Source organism: Hippoglossus hippoglossus, chromosome 17, assembly GCF_009819705.1.
Source record: "Hippoglossus hippoglossus isolate fHipHip1 chromosome 17, fHipHip1.pri, whole genome shotgun sequence".
NCBI classification, from domain to species: domain Eukaryota; kingdom Metazoa; phylum Chordata; class Actinopteri; order Pleuronectiformes; family Pleuronectidae; genus Hippoglossus; species Hippoglossus hippoglossus.
The window spans coordinates 3,090,065-3,107,816 of NC_047167.1; the positions used below are offsets into that span (position 1 = coordinate 3,090,065).

At 39.0% G+C, this 17,752-nt stretch overlaps 1 protein-coding gene across 1 annotated transcript; it reads right to left on the reverse strand.

The window, feature by feature from the left end:
- Nucleotides 1–809: 809 nt before the first annotated feature.
- Nucleotides 810–17,563, reverse strand: dpydb (dihydropyrimidine dehydrogenase b). The gene is made up of 25 exons (XM_034613003.1): nt 17,258–17,563; nt 13,242–13,352; nt 13,009–13,091; nt 12,059–12,146; nt 11,686–11,847; nt 10,959–11,155; nt 10,514–10,595; nt 9,990–10,077; nt 9,699–9,806; nt 8,633–8,802; nt 8,337–8,547; nt 7,964–8,148; nt 6,709–6,924; nt 6,281–6,445; nt 6,131–6,199; nt 5,905–5,988; nt 5,589–5,709; nt 5,312–5,431; nt 4,386–4,528; nt 3,768–3,822; nt 3,341–3,462; nt 3,007–3,156; nt 2,656–2,718; nt 1,411–1,488; nt 810–1,313 (listed from the first exon to the last, which is right to left on the reverse strand). The coding sequence occupies exons 1-25, from the start codon at nt 17,285–17,287 to the stop codon at nt 1,152–1,154; spliced, it is 3,063 nt and encodes a 1,020-aa protein (XP_034468894.1). The 5' UTR covers nt 17,288–17,563; the 3' UTR covers nt 810–1,151.
- Nucleotides 17,564–17,752: the final 189 nt, after the last annotated feature.

Genomic DNA, 17,752 nt, shown 5'->3' on the forward strand with positions numbered 1-17,752 from the left:
TAAATGAGCGAGATGGTTTAAGAGGAGTAGGAAGAAGAAGAACAGGCGCTTCCCCTCTGGAACCCTCATGGGGACCTTTGGTTGTGGGGTCTTTTCTGACCTTTGATTGCATTGTTATATTTTTGTTGTTTCTTTTGCATATTGTAGTAATCAGAACTCCCTCTCCTTTGTACAGGTGATAATTAGAAAAGGTCCATTGTAACTCCATTCAGTCAGTTAATGATTGCATGTTATGCTTCTGTTATTTGTGTTCAGAGGTTTGATGTGTTGACGTGTGATTAGGTTGTAGATTTGGCCTCCTGTGTCCAAATTACTTGTTTACTAAACTTAGATTAAGGTACTGCCAATCCTCCAACCCCTTTATCACACATGGTCCGTATAATTTTGGGTACTATTTTATCTTCATGTAAGGGACTGTTGGGCCTTGACAGTACTCTGTACGCTGAGTGGTATTGAAGTTTTCTATGATTACTGATATGATATCTGTCTATTTTTCTGTTGAATTGAATTGTTGAAAAGTGTACTATGTGTTGGTTGTCTTATGATTGAATAAAACCTGAGACATGTCCCCCATTGAACTCCTGGTCCTGTTTGTGTCTGATTTCTAGAAGAATCATATTGGCTTGTGTTCCTCTGTACAGATGGTTTGCTGCATCAGAAAACCTTTATTTATATCACAGACTATAATGTATTAAAGATGCATTTCATCAATACATCAATACACTTCATATACAGTAGAAGTTAATTTCGTTTGAAATCACAACAAACACAAAGAAAAGAAGGATACCAACAAAGAGGGAATTACAATTGATGAAGTAATCTAAATCAGAACTACAGTTAAATTATAGAAAAAATAATTTTGAGGCCTTTATGATGACTATTTAACTCAAAAATGTTGTTTGCCTCTTTCTACATAGCTAGAACTATTAAAATTCTCTCTCTCTCTCTCTCTCTCTCTCTCTCTCTCTCTCTCTCTCTCTCTCTGTCAAGATGATACTCATATTGGACGTCATTTTTCTATCACTTTACATCACCCAAATGATAAATTAGATTAACAGGAAACAATGTCTCAAACTGAAAATTACTTATCCATAAAACCCAACATTGGAAATGTCTGATCTCCATTGTTAAATATAAAGTTTTGGTTTGTCTTAGATGGTACTAATGGGTACGCCTCTCTTAGGTTGATAGGGTGTTGTCCTGGTAACCATCTTGATGCAGTCTATGATTGGACAGACGCTGAGGCACAGAGTGCAGCCCGTACAGCTGTCATTCACAAATGGAAGGTGGGTATCTGGATCAAATGTTATGGCCTGCATGGGAGAAAATGGGTATTACAGGAATTAAGCAGTCTTAAACATGCTGAAGGAAAGATACAACAATCCTCATGTGACAGGCAGACACACATACCTGGTATCCAGAGTCATTGCAGGTCATGTAACATTTACCACAGTTGATACACATCTCTTCATCTATCAGAGCCTGGACCTGAGAATACAGGTGAGGGTCAGGGTTAGGATCAGTTTACATTCATTATTATTATCTCTTATATAAATATATATATTTACTACTCCATGTCTCTAACCAACCATACGGTAACATTTAGATACAGAAGTCTCTAATAATTTTTATAAGACAATATTTCTTCCACAATATAGAGAGCTTCTATTCGTATTACTGGAGAAGTATTCTACATATTGTGACTAAAACTGTAGCCTTAACACTGTGCTCTGATATAAAACTGAACGTTAGTGTGTCTGCATCACAAAGACAAAATAAGGTTGTGCTGCCTTTCTGTCTTTTCTAAAATTGTTCACACTGTGGTCATCTCGTTAAAATAAACTTTATTTAAAAGTTACACTTCATGGCCGGCCAATGGATCTGCACTGTGTGAGCATAAAATGTTCTGGTTCACACAAATATTTGAGTGTAAATGTAAAAGATGCTTAAAAAACCATTGTGTCAGTTTTAACACAACCAACTTATATTGCAACCATATATTAGACAAACCTATCTCTGGTAGAGGCTGCCTTTACTGTGGGGACGACAGATCAATAACTAAAGGTGGACGACGTGTCTCCACTTTCTCCCACTGTACAATAATGAAGCCAAAATATTCCAGATACAGGTGCTGCCATCTTATACTGATGCCATAATTTGGAGCCAGAGTCTGCACAGTGAAGGTGTGGTGTTGAGATCCTGCCGATACATGTGCTCAACAAATCACAAGTCAGTCTCAGTTGTCAATCATGACGTGTCACCCTGTTTTCTAAAGCATCTCATCGCTAATTATAACAAAACACTTGAACATACACCAGTGTGACAATAACTACTTAATATTTGAAAATGATTTATTCAACATGTACTAACACCAAGATGATTTGTGATTTGGGAGCTATCATGTTGTCCATCTTTATAAATGTCCATCTTTGTAGATGGTCTATGCTAAAGATGATTACTACTGTACATCGGAAGCTCACACATTTCTATCTTATGATCATGAGAAGTCAGTTTTGGTTGTTGAGATATCAAGAATGTAAGAATACTAATTTATCCCTTCAGTTAATTTTAATGGCGACAAACTCACTTCAGATGCACCTTTTTAATCCTAAGAACATAAGGAAGCCATAATATGTGAGATAAAAACAGTCGTACCTGCTCTGTGTTGTCAAGGTCCTGGTATGCTCCAATGTACCGCAACGCTCTGGCTATCACATCCTACAAACACAGCCATTACCACACACAAGCCCACACACACATACACAGCAAACACAAAGCACAGACGTTTACCCGCTTAGAAACATATTTCACAGAACAAAGCATTTAGATTAATATGATGAATGTGTATGTCTGTGTGTTTGTATGTATGTGTGCATGTTGGACCTTTTACATTACATTACATATCATTGAGCTGACGCTTCCAATAAGTGCATTCAACCATGAGGGTAAAAACCCAGAACAGCAAGAATCATATAAGTACATTAGCTTCAAAAAAGCCAAAGTCACCTTGACAGCAGGGATGGGTCTTTTGGGCGAGTCAACCCGAGGGACGTGGGTTTCCGTGACATCAGTTTTAACAGGGTCTCTGAGCTGTTTCTTGTAGTCAGCAAGGGCTTTGTTCTTCTGCTGGAGGTATGGACCAAAGCTGGGGAGGCTCTATACACACAAACACACAAACAAACACGCAACAATCAACTGTTTAGACAAATTAGATTTAAACTAAATAGATGAGCGGTGTCTCTTCTTGCAGGCATATTCAGGACCAAACAACCAATTACATACTTCTGTACAGTTGTGATTCAAATAAAATAATAATATTAGCGATAGTAAATAGCGATACCTGTCCAACCAGGTCTTCTAGTCTGGGAACTGGTTTTCCTTTCTGGTGTCTCTCTGTTGGAGGGGACTGACCGTCCCAGTCCTTCAGCTCCATGCTCTTGAGGTACAACAAGGCCTTCAGACCTGGATTCATACAATTACAGTGTTGTCATCATCATATCCCGAACATATCTCACACATACACCAGAACATTTTCAGGTTGGTGGTTAGTTCAGGAGGATTGAGGGCACTCAGTGTGTGTATACATCTTCAGACCTGGGTATGAGGAAAATGTTATAAAAGCTCTGAGAAGAGTGAGTAGCTTTACTTCTAACAATACATTTTTTAAAAAAAACATTTTTGGTAATTTTTCGCTTTTGGGTTAAATATATTGGGCTAGCTTCATGTTTTTTCACCAAGAATGAAATATAGTATACATAGTTACATACCTACGCAGTAATCCTCAATAACTGTGAAATCCTGGTTCTGAACTGCGCTGCACACCTGTTATAATGAGACACAGGGAGACAGAAATGTGTTAACAAGAAACACACACGAGTGGATTTTATTTTTATGAAAGTCATTGTAATGTTGTAAATACATATTTAGCCATTTGTATTTTTTTGAGGACTGCAGCTTGTTGCTTCTATTATTGTAACTGCTCCAATAAACCTATGTGTTACTTCTAAGCAAGAGTGCTGTTTTGCAGAACTTAAAAAATATACAATTTTTCATGTCCACCACAGCATGGCCACTACTTCATTGTCATAATTATTGGATATTCTAAATCAGGAATATGGTTCCCTTTGAATTTAGATATAGTAACTTATACAAATTGCCAAGGACAAAAAAATGTAACAAATATAAAGACAGCTGTCAGGATTAATACATAATGAATGAGATGGCTTAAATAACAATACTTAACACATTGAATTCAAATATTGTAAAACAGACAAACAATATTAGCTCTCTGTATATCAAGATATTTTGCTTTACTTAACAAACTGCCTCATATTGATGCTCCCTGCACTGTATCATCAAAGCAGTAACAGTGATGTAAGTATCACCTGTAACACTGATGCTCCAGCATGGAGAAACTGTAGTCCAGTCTCTGCTGAGTCAATGCCACCAGTGGCCAAAACAGGGAAACCAGGAATTGCTCTGGCGATCGCTGATACCGCTCTGAGAGCAATGGGTCTGATGGCGTTTCCTGCACACAATATGAAAAGTGCTCAATGTTTGGGAGAATCACCCATGATGCAGTATGAATATCATGTGTCAGGATAATCTGAAAGACAGTATTGGTTTCTTTTCATGTCATGGACATTAATTTAATGGGTCACTATTTCAAGTTTGAGTCAAAGTTATCTTCAATCACTACATGGTAAAACAATCAGAAACTTCTCCTTCATGGTGCTTTTAACCTGCAGCCACTAAGTGAAGGTGTGGGTCTGTAGTGTGTACTGTGTATTTACTTGTCATAAATCCATAGGTACAGGTGTCACTATACATCAACTGTCAATCAATCAATAAAATTGTATTTGTATAGCCCATATACACAAATCACAGTTTGTCACATAGGGCTTAAAACTGTATCTGTAAACACATAAAGAGGGTTTTTATATTATATTCTGTGGCTCTGGACTGAGCCTTGAGGATAGATTTGGTTATTCTCTGCATGACCACACATGTGTAACAGAAAGCCTGTGTTACAAGATTGTAAACATGGCTGTTTACCAGGCAGAGAGGCTCTGATGAAAGATGCTCAATAAGGGAGATTTACAAGCTCAACCCACATTATGGAGTAAAGGTCAAGACATCTTAAACTCTGCTTTCATTTTGATAATTCCCTATTTACTCTTTCCTTTTCCAGTCTTCCTGTAGGTTTATTGGCAGTGCTCTACAAAGATGTGTACCCTTCACAGTAGTGATGAATAACAATAACAATTTCAAGGGATTGTATGTATGATTGTGTTTTTTTGTGTGTCTTTACCCGACACGCCTCCATACGTGGTGCGTTTTCCCACTCCAACACCTGGCCAAGGCGAGCCATCTGCCTTCAGTCCCATCATACCTGACACTGTGTTGGTGGCAGTGACTCCATCTGCTCCGCCTATGAAACGACACAACAGTAACAACAGTCAACATGTGTGCTAGACTCTCTTTACATACCTATATTGTTGAAATGATTTAATATGCAATAAAAGAAGTAGCAGAAATGACATAGAGGGAAGAAACAGAAGCTTGTGAGTGTGGTGAGGTGTGTTTACCTTCATGAGCAGCTTTGGCAATGTCAACAATGTTAGTCACGTTTGGTGTCAGTTTGGCAAAGAACGGAATGGGAGAGGCTTCACGCACCCAGCGACAGATGTTACGCACAAGCACCGGGTCCTAATGACAAACACACATATCAAAACACAGGCTGTAAATCTGTAAGTGTATGTGCATGTGTGTGTGTGTGTGTGTGTGTGTGTGTGTGTGTGTGTGTGTGTGTGTGTGTGTGTGTGTGTGTGTGTGTGTGTGTGTGTGTGTGTGTGTGTGTGTGTGTGTGTGTGTGTGTGTGTGTGTGTGTGTGCATGCCCGCACCTGTCCACAGGCCAGTCCCATCCCTCTCTCTCCCATCCCATGAGGACAGGACAGATTCAGCTCCAGTGCATCTGCTCCTGAATCCTAAACATAAAATATATCTTTTTTTTTCTTTTTTCTACTAACTACACACTTGAAACATTTGATGCACTGTGTAATTATACCATAATTATACCCTGTGTGCTCTATGAGTGACATTATATTATCGGATAGTGGTTGGTCTCACCACTGCCATCTTAGTTATCTCTGTCCAGTCTTCCTTGTTGTAACTGCACATTATACTGGAGATCACCACCTGATAGAGAGACGGGGAGAGATTCATTTTACAAATGCTCACCACCTCCCAGGCAACAGCAGCAAATGTGATGTGACTGACATTGTTGGGGAAGTCCCTCTTCAGCTCAGCCACTGACTGACACCAGTAGGCTGCTGTCTTCTCACTGATGAGCTCAATGTTGAGGAAGGAGCCCTGGCCTGGTCCGTACAAATGACCTGAGGTGGTGCCACGCACGATACGAGGAGACACGTTGGTCACCAGGTCCTGCAGAGAAATGGGTTAAGTACGATGATGTAAAATGCTCTTTGACAAGCATTTACAGGCCTCTTTAAAATACCTACAGTGGGTAAACTGATATTGAGCATAATGGAGGGATGACCCATGTTCTTTTGCTAATGGTGATAGAAACATCTAAAAAAATCTCCTATAGGGTCTTTCATAAAAATCTATTTCTGGTTAAAAAAAACAACAACCAAACATAACATTTTTGTGCACTTCCAAACCATGTGATTGTAGTGTATCTCTACCTTGTCCAGTCCAAAAGTCTTGGTCAGAGCGAAGCCCCATCCTTGTTCAAAAGCTCTTCTGATCATGGCCGTGCTGGTGGTGGGAGGAGCGGAGGCCAGGCCAAATGGGTTGGGAAACTTTATTCCACAAACCTCTACACTGATGTCCACCTCATCTATACCACTGTAGAACAATGGCAGCTTTGGGACTGGGTCCACCGTCTGTCCATGCTGGGACTACAGGAGGAAGGGAGTGGAGGGCAGATTTTTAAATAACTAATATTACATTTTATCTATTTAGGTGTGATGTCACATCCCATTATTCATGAACGTACTACTCAGAGTTTACAAGAACACAATCCATCTGCTCTTTGTGTGATGCATTCACGTCCTCCTATGATGCATCTCAGTCATAAAAACCAACTACTGAACAAAATTGCACTCATGTCTTAAAAGTCATAGTGGGTATGTTTACAACATGTAATCAACATGTAAACATACCCAAGTGCAATATTAAATGGTCAATGGACTGCATTTATATAGCACTTCTCAAATCTTAATGACATCTCAAAGGACTTAACACCACAGGTCTCTCTCTCTCCCACTGACTCTCTGATTAGTGAACAATCTACTCTACCTGTTGAGCCACAGTCAAATGTCACGTATCAATCAAAAAAGGCCAAAGGCTCATGGCTCACAGCTGCTGGGGGAACTCCCACCATGCACTGAGAACTTCTTTCTCTCTGTCTCGCTGCCTCCCATGTATTAAATATCACTTTACTACATGTCTCTAACTGTTTTTCTCTACCATTATTATTCTTGTTGTTGCTGTTATCATTATACCTATAAATATCACTCATATTATTTCTATTTTAACAACCAGTCTGACAGAACTGAAATAGTGGTCAAATGTTTGCTTGCTGTGGGAACTGTTGGGTTTCTCTATGTTATTGTAAGGTCTTGATGAATGCATATTGTGCTTTTTGGTGCTATACAAATAAAACTGAATTGAAGTGGTCTACAGCCCCTATCTCATCAAGGCTTCGAACTCAAAATAGCGGCTGAAATGCGGCACTATGATCAACTGACAGCCCTGATTCCTGCATTATAGCTGAGATGGGACAAGGATGCAGGTTGATGCGTAACTGAGCAGGAAGAGGGAAGGGTGGGAGGAGTGTTTGCTCTCATGTTTCATGCTTAATCTCCAGAACTTGCATATTGTAGCTTTAAGGATTTTAAATATTTGACAAAGAGAAAATCTCCACTGGTACAGTACCTGTATGTATCTGTGAATGTGCCATGAGGCCTGTTTGCCATCGTTCACTGATTCCACTGAGGTGTTTGCCAAACCAGCGATGTCTCCGCCCGCAAACACGCAGGGCTCACTGGTCTGCATGGTGTCTGTGTTGACCTCTGGAGTGCCCCAGCGGGTCATCTTCACAGGAGCCATGGCATCAGTCACTTTAAGCAGTCCAAACACAGATTAGTTTAACATGTGTTAGCATGTCGGAAACACCTTCAACAAAACTAAAAGTTCAATGACTCAGTATCTCATATGTAACAATGAAAATATATACTATCGTGGACATTTAATCAAAAAGGCCAACTGTTGATCAGTTGGTGTCTTAGTCACCTGATTGGTTCATTACCTTGCCGCTCGTTCAACATGGAACCAAAGGCACTGATGATGTAATCGGCCTTCAGCCTGACAACCTGGTCCTCATCTTCCAGCCAATCACCTTCCTCGTTCTGCTCCGTGCGACACAACTGTAACCCGGCAACCCGTCCATTCTTCATGACGACCTCACGAGGAGAGAGGAAGGGCAGGAACTCACACTGCTCTTCCTTTGCCAGCTCCATCTGACAGGAGTAAAAAAAGAACACATACATTTAGCAATCTCCATGTATCCATCTGTTTATGGATCTGTCCATCCCACAGTCATACCTCTTCAGGAACAGCCCTGATGTTGGTGAATCCCTTCCTGAAGCAGACGTACACTCTCTTGGCTCCACAGCGAAGAGCAGAGGTGGCGCAGTCAAACGCAGTGTCTCCAGCCCCCAAAACGATCACTATGCCTCTTAACTCCGGCAGAGAGGTACGACAATGGCACATACCTAGACAGAGGGAGACAGAGGCAGAGACAAACAGAAACACACAGTCATGAGGGCTCCAAACTGATTCTGAGAGGCTGTTTTTCCAATTTTTCCATGAGTCAGAAGATAAAAAATGCTCTTTACCCTTTGTATGTATTTGGTGTAGTTGGATGTGAAACACGATATATATAATTTTTCTGTGGTTTTGTGTCAATGGGATCAAATGACTCAATCATTATTGCAGAGGCATCTAGAAATTTAGTTAAACTAGGAATGTGAAGTAAGGTGGGGCTGTATCCCTTCCTGTACATTTCAACCAACCCATTTCCTGTAATACCAATTATGTAAGATAGCTCGAGTGATGTCACCAGAAAAGAATTGTGTGCCTGAGTGAGTGAGTATGTTCTACAGTACCTGTGAGAGCCAGAACTGAATATGAATAATTTAGTTGTTAATGTGACTAATGATCTGATTATTATAATAATGATGTTCATTTCTAGAGAAAAAAAGTTTAAATGGTGCATTTATGCTTTACAATATGTGTACATGGAGACTGGTAATATCATCAACTGTGCTAGAAGAAGGTAGTAGCAGTAGTTAGAAGAAAGAAGAAGAAAGTTAGATCAGATTATAGAGGAGGAGAAAAAACACTTTTTGACCATGTTACATAATGTGTTGGCCCAATGTATTGTTGATAACACTTTTTGCATCATGTTCTTTTCACTGTTTTATTTAGTCCATTTTATAATTTGTTTATAATTTATAAATCTTTTCATTTACTGGTTCAATTCAGAACTGCACAGCTGGCACCTGATTTATTTCCTGTCCCTGCAAGTATTACTGAATATTGTAATATGAGTCAAAGCATCCTACCTGACTGGCTTTCTAAGGGATTTTTTTGTTTCAAGTTGACTTACCTTTCTTGCTTGCTAAAGCCACCATGGGCAGAAAGTCTTTGGAGGTGAAGAAGCCTTGATCCATGGTCAAATCCTGAAAGATTGCAGCTCTGTTGGCCTGAGGGAGACCTGAAGTCACACACACAAAAAAAACCATACACAGATGTATACAAATGCACTGACACACAAAAAAACGACATATTGGAAGAAAATTGTTTTTGTCACAGACACAGTGTAATTGTTGAGGGGAGCTGTCTAAAAGTTAAAATAGTCCATTACAACTTTGTAACTAGTTTTGCAAGTGGCACTCACCAATGCCAATAAAGACAGCTTTATATCCTTCCTCCTTCAGGGACGTCAGAGTCATTCCGTTCACACCGAGACCCTTCTCACACACCACCTGTACACATACACACACACATTTTAACAACTGTGAGCGTGAGACAGTAATACTGTCTTATTGCTAATATTTAATACATTTAACACAAACAGTGTTGGGTCTCTACAGTTATAATTTTTTTTTAATTTTATCACAATATAAGCAATCTAAATATTCTTTAACATTTAAGGTCACTAGGTTAAATGGAAGATGTGGAGTATTTTTAATAAATTATTTTTCTATCAAATCTTTAGTTTGTTATCTGCTTGTATTCCTTTATATACTGAGGCCATTATGACTATTAATAATCAAGAAATATAAAAAAGTGAAAACCAAAAACAACCAACAGAGGACTTGATAATAGCTATTGCATCATATATTTCACTATTTATGTAACATCATGAACACTGCTACATCATTTCAGAAATATGCATCTGAACAGTGTGTGACTTCATACCTTGACTCCCAGATCTTGCATCAGATCTACTTCAAACTGAACAACCTCATAGGGAAGTCGGAACTGGGGGATTTCTGCTGTGCTGCATGGAAGAGCATATATATATTTTTGAACATTTTAATGTTTTATATGTCTATCTTCTTGATATTCTACCATGTAAATTCATAAGGCCAATCTGCAACGTCTCATAAACAATAAGTCTGTCTGTCTCTCTCATTACTGGGATTGATTATTTCTTGCAGGCCAGGATTCAGTTACTGTTACCCCACTTTGATTCAACACTCCCCAATTAATCCACTAATTAATTTGCTATTATTTTAGTATTGTTGATTCTTTTTTTTTTTTTAATTGTAGTTAATTTGCTTTATCTTAACCCCTGCTTTGTATAATTTGGTGTTAAGTATAATCTGTTCAGATATAGCATAGACAGATAATTATACCTTACCTCAGCCCTCCAATGTATTTCTGTCTCTCGAATATAGTAATATTGTCATATCCCAGACGGGCCAGGAATGTAGCACAGCTGATTGATGCTGGGCCACAGCCAATCAGAGCAATGGGGCTGTGGTAAGACTCTGGCATCTCATCAGACGGTGGGAGATCAGGATTCCTAATCTGAGGGATGCCCATCTTACTGAACACCTGGGAAAAAATGACACAGATACATTTGAAGTAATACCCTTGTCAATCTCTTTAATACACTGCATTCATGTCATAGCTGACTTGAGGCTATGTAATTAACAGTGGCCACTGTGGTCAGCACTGGCACGAAACAAAGCTGCTATTTAAAGTTAAAAAGTTGTATAGTGTTGCTTTAAAGTTTACATTATGTGTTCTACATAATTCTAAAACTGTGAGCCAAGGGCAAATAATTAACGAGAGAAAAAAGTGCGATGTGTAGATGAGACAGATGTGTAGACACATGTGTAGATGATAGTGTAAGAGTTGTGTAATTGTGTGCATTATGCCGAGTAATATTTATTTGGTTGTCAAAAACATAATCACATACACATACTGTACAGTAAATGGGTATTTGAGATAATGATGACCGAATTGCAAATGGCAGAAACTGATAATAGCTGAGTCATTTGAGTGTTTGGTTGTTATAAACTACACCACAGTGATGATTTTAGAAGTAAAATTCCCAAAACAGTTAATCACATGTTTTGTACCTCAGTGGCAAACTGCTGTAACCCCCCGATGTTGATAGGTCCTTCCTCAGATGCATACAGGTTACAGCCTCCTACACAGAGATCTGATGTGGGACAAACCATTCCACAGGTCAAACCCAGGGGGTTGTCAGATAGGATGACCCGAGCTGCGCCATAATAGTTCTGGTACACACACACACACACACACACACACACACACACACACACACACACACACACACACACACACACACACACACGCACACACACACACGCACACACACACACACACGCACACACACGATTAGCATGTTCATTATTATTCTTTCTTTATTGGATTACTTTTTGCAAGCATCATTCATGCAGGCAACAGTGTATGAATGTATTTGATTACCTTATTAGAGATGCTTGTAATGAATGACTTGATGTCCAGGTTAGTCGGGCAGCTCTTCTGACAGGGAGCATCGACACATTTTAGACACCTAAAAGCCATATTTTACTTTTATTGGACAGTTTAACAAAGTTGCTGGGATTAAAAAATCTTGTTTCGATTCAGAAAAGGAAGCAAAAACTATTAATGCATAATGCATTCAATTGGCAGACATCCAAAGCACCTTTAGACAAGTAACAACAGGAAAGCGTCAGTACAGTAGGAGACCTTAAACTAAGTAGTACCTTTTCAATAAAACAAAGTATAGGAGATCACGTAAAGAAGTCACAGTATGTTCTGATTAGATACGTTCGATTGTAAGAGGTGTTAGTAGAGAAACTGTTCTCTTCCAGAGGAATGTGAGTATAGAAAGAGATGCCCAAGCTCTGATGGTGTTTGGTAGCTTTTTTCACCATCAAGGAACCAAAAACATATAGACTGTGACTTGTGTGCAGAGATGGCAGTAGGATTAAAAGGAGCTTAAATGTTTCCGAAAAAATCACCAAAGTGAAAAAAAAATCCCAAAACATGGGTTTGAAAAATGATTATTGAAGTACAGCAATGTTAAAACATTTTAGGAGGCTGCAGAGGAACAGAACATCTTGAAAAAGGCTAAATAACGTCATTTGCAAACACGATTATGTTTAACAGGTGTAATGTTTACTATGTTCACCATCTTAGTTTGGCTAGTTGGCATGCTAATACCGTAACATTTGCTGATACCGAACTAAGAATAATGCAAAGTACAGCTGCTACTGGGAAATGTCTTTAAATCTTGAGCTCATAATGTTGTTATACTGCGTTCACACCAATCACGCGAATACTAGCTGGTTGTGTGGAAATTCCATTGAGATAAAAATTTGCAGTTGACATTGTGCAATTGTGTCACGAATAATAATATAATTCATTCTCACCTTAGTGCTTCTCGTAGAGCTCCGCGCTCGCTCAGTGTTGTGTGTTTGATATCATCAAAGTTGTTCTCCAACTTCACACAAGACTGAGAGAAAGAAGAGAGGAGGAAAAATAACAATGAAGACAGTAATGTAGAATGATGAAACTGGGTAAAAAGGAGAGAAAATGCTATTTACTATATCATGCGACCAAATTCTGGTTGTGTGTCTGTTGTCATTTGTGTGGTAAATCTTACGTCACAGTTTCTCTCAGGGTTTCTTTTCCAGTGTTTTTTTTCTTTCTTCTTGTTTGCTGTGGACATGATGTGAGCGTGAGTGTTCACCCTGGGATTCAGAGCCAGGAGGCTCTGTAAGAAATTATGTAAAATAGATCAACACATCAGTAAAAATAGACAGAAATTTAACTCATGATTCTTAGGCCCCCATCAACAACTACTCCAGAAAACATATACCACCTAAAACGTTTCATTATGAAAGCCAAGAGCAGCCATGGTTGCAACTTTCTTTTTTATCCTGTTGTAACAAGATCATTAGCTGAGTATGTTGTTATTTCAGGATAGCAAAGCTATATTATTATGATAACGATACATTTCTCATTTTTAAAAACAACTTTGCCGGATTCTCAAAACAAAAACAAAACAAACAACCCACTTGTAAATTGACCTCCATTGTTATGATTCCAAAAATGTTTGTAATCATCATGATGTCCACGTTTAGGAAGGTTAAGTTTATGTGTCTGTCGAACATGCCCCATCTTCGTATATCCTCATTTGAATGAGCATGTCCATTTGGGATTTGGGAATATATACATATATAACAAACACCTCTAACATTATGTCAAGATCTGTTCATTGCTAATGTCTTGTTAATTCCATAAATCTAGTTAAACAAATTGTATCCTTTTTACTAACTTGAGGTTTTAGAATTGTGGATTATAAATGGAAACTTTGCATTGAAACATTGCTCTCCACCTGTTACTCATGAGCCACTGCTGTCATCTGTCTTGAAACATGGGAATCTGCTGGCAAAAACACTGATACCATGGAACATTCTAGGAAGGTTGCTTGTTTGAAGGGTTGGCTAGGGTCAAAATGATAAGATAATGATTAGGGCTGCAGGGTCGATGCACTGACGTTTTGTGACCATGTCGGATGAATATGTAACAGCCTTATAGCTTTATAGTTTCAAATTACATAATGGAGGTATAGCATAATATTTTGTCAGGTTATTATAATTCTTTCTATATATAAAAAATCTTATTTTCTAAACATACAGATAACATAAAGATTTTAATGCAGACTTTCATAACATTGAACATTGAAACTATTTCCACATCTCTACACATGCATACCTTCACTCTGACCGTACGGTACTGATCTACAGCTTCTTACACATGGCACAAAACACGTGGCTTGTTACAAAAGACCATTAGACCACATTAGGTCAACATAACATGACGTTTTATCCTTTTAATCCTCATTGCTGCAACACGTTAAAGTGGCAGACTAGCATATTTATCAAGACAGATCAGTATAGTAAAGGAATGTAAGTTTGCATGATCAGTTGTAAGTCTCACAAAACACTTGTACTCCTCAGTGTTGGTTGTTAAAGCTGCTGTCAGGAAGATGTATTGTTGAAACCTAGCCATATAATGTGCGGCCCAACCAGGCTAAGGAGCATAAACCTTAAGACCTTTTAATATTCACTTTGTTGCTAATATATTTGACTGTATCCATGCAGCTCATTTAATCATTTTATTATTTTCACTTGTAGAGGAATGTATATTGTTTCTTGTGATGTAATAGGCCTACAGAGCAGTTTTTTACCTTAAAGAGCTCATAGTACTATATCTACCCACTAGAGCACTGTGCTCCCAGAATTCAGGCTTACTTGTCATCCCTAAATTCTCTAAAAGTAGAGTAGGAGCCAGAGCTTTCAGCTATCAAGCTCCTCTCCTGTGGACTCATCTCCCAGTTTCAGTTCGGGAGGCAGACACCATCTGTACGTTTAGGAGTAAAACCACCTTTTTTGTCGGGGGGCACATGACACGTGGAGCTTCTCTTTCTTCTTATCCCTCTTTGTCACATTAATGTCTCATCAATACATGTTACTGACTTCTTCCCTGGAGTCCTTGAGATTTATCGTTTGCAGATCCAGGATCACTACTGCAGCCACATCGTGGATCATGATGGTGGATCGTAGATCGTGATCATGGTGGCAGCTAACGTGAATCGTAATGGTGAATTGTGGATCGTGGCGGCTGATCATGGACTATGATTACAACAAGACTGCTTGATATACAATATGCCTACTCACATATTCTACCATTATTGGCAATCACTCCTCTATTTCAATTGTCATAGCTGCTCCCTTGATCTCTATCAGACAATGTCTTATGTATAAACATTGACACACTTTTCCATTAGGTAAAAAACTGTTTCTTTTAATCAATGTTGTAAATATTGTAATTTTGTTGATGTGTTCAGTTACACGTTGCATCTATTGCACTTCTGTCCCTCCTGGGAGAGGGATCCCTCACATGTGGCTCTCTCTGAGGTTTCTTTTTTTTGTAGGGTTTTTCCTTACTCTTGTTGAGGGTTAAGAACAGAGGATGTCGCACCTTGTTAAGCCCATTGTGACAAATTGTGATTTGTGGATATGGGCTATACAAATAAAATATGATGTATTTCCTTTAATTTCCACAGTGATCTCCCCAGTATTTAGGTCCACTAAATTGCTTCAGTGTGGATTTCAGTGATGAAGTTGGCTGAACCACAAGAGATATGTTCCATTAAAAGAAAAGAATGGTACCAGGGCAGAGAGTGAAATATCCTTCTATTCCAGAATGACTGGGGAAAAAATCATGACCACAAAAGAAACATCACAGACTGCAGAACGCTGCAGCCAATGGCTCTGGATCAGGAGGAAAGATCCCAACTGGGCCCCAAGAGACTAGGGACAAGCACCCAGGTCTGATCAACCTGTGGTCGGCCTGCCTTAGAAGAGGGTGTCTTGTGATTAAAAGGCAGAAACACCTGATGACGCTAAGGTACACAACTGAAGATATGCCCCTAACATCCGCTGGTGGTCACTAACATCCACTAACATAGACTGGTGGTAGGCATTAATTAGTATGGTAGAAAATACAAGGGATGTTCTCCATCTTGTCCTATGTTCGAAAATGGGACAGTGTTTAGTTTAAAAAGGCATAGAGGTAAGGATGTCTGATCTACTGAGTGGGCCACATGGCTTTCATTGTACTGCCATACAAGCCAGTAGCCAGTCAGATTTATCTTTACCTCAGTGTACCCTCAAGTTCAGCCTTTATCTTTGATTACAAGGCCAAAACTCTTGATGACAACTAAGGTTATATCGCTAACATTTGCTGGTGGCCGCTAACACCTGCTTTCATCTACTGGTAGTTGGTAACTTAAATTGTGCAGAAGACCTTCAAACGTACAAGGGACATTTACCATCTTGTCCTATATTCTAAAATCTACGCCGAAGTTACCAGGATAACAGTGGGATTATTTTTTTATTCTAACTTCAGAAAATTGAAATCAAGCCACTGTAGACATTACATAATCGTTTCTCAGTCTGAGTAGAACTTGTGATAAGTAAAATGAGAAGTAGAAGAACAGTGCTTTTCTACTTTCCCATGAATACAGATGAATCAGTGGTTAACTCATGTGCACAGTGGCCCCATGTGAAGCCTTGGATTAGTGTTTTGTCCATAGTAGTGGAGGCTTATCCCCAAACTCTCTTTGCACTTGTAAAAGAAATGCTTTGAGGACTAGTAAAGATGATTTGAATTTTCTTATCACCTAATTTATAGTACTCTGTAATGGTGTGGTATTTCAGCAGGTGCACAGATTTAAACTTCTTCTTTACCAGGCTGTAAAGTAATATAAAAACCCTGTCAGAGGAGTTACTCTGTCATCAAACACAGCCACAAAGGGTTAAAGGGTTCATTAAAACACATGGAGACTTGTGTTTGTGTTTTAAACATCAAAGTAAATATAACAAAAGACTGACCTTGACCTTCAGTCAGGGATAAAAAATGTTGTATTCCCATCTTTCAAGTACTATGATGTGCACTGTCAATATTACAAAAAAATAATTAAAAGCCTAAATGTGTGTTTTTTATTGTAAATCTGTTGTGAATTTGTGGATACATGGTATATTTATGAAGACATAGACAACTGGAGAATCCTGCTGAGAAAAGAGATAAAACATTCATTCAATAGTTTACCTCAATGTCTGGAAGGTCTTTACTCAACATGATGCTTCTGTCCAACTTAAGAGTGAAGCCCTTTAAATGATCTTCAGGAGATTCTTGATGGTCTCTGGATTAGAGGTCCGAAGCACTGTCCGGGACTGCTCTGCTCCCAAATGGAACTATGCGCGAGCTCTTCCTCAGCCCGCTTTACTTACTAACAGAGATGTTAGATAACAGGCTGACCTCTTAAAGCCACCAAACCACATTGTCTTTTCACAGAGAGACCTGTCGATAAGGTCGGCCAACAAACAGAGCTGTTATCAGTTTCCAGGGTTAAAGTTCCGCAGGGCTGGGCATGGGGCAAGTTTTGTGGGTGTTTTGCAGCTGAGCTTTGTATAAATCAAACCAGTAAAAACTGTTGGGTCCAAACTCCACCTCCTGTGAGGGGAGTGTTTTCGAACAGATATATAATTCCCTGTTTAACTCATTCCTGTCTGTCTCAAGGACAAACCAGACAGAAGTTAAATT

Excerpts from the sequence above, each read along its gene's own strand:
- dpydb (XM_034613003.1), bottom strand. The coding sequence starts at position 17,287 with ATGTTGAGTAAAGACCTTCCAGACATTGAG. Across the intron at positions 12,147-13,008 it reads GCTCTACGAGAAGCACTAAG|GTGTCTAAAATGTGTCGATG; the intron begins GTGAGAATGAAT and ends TATGGCTTTTAG. Across the intron at positions 11,156-11,685 it reads TACAGCAGTTTGCCACTGAG|GTGTTCAGTAAGATGGGCAT; the intron begins GTACAAAACATG and ends ATTTTTTCCCAG.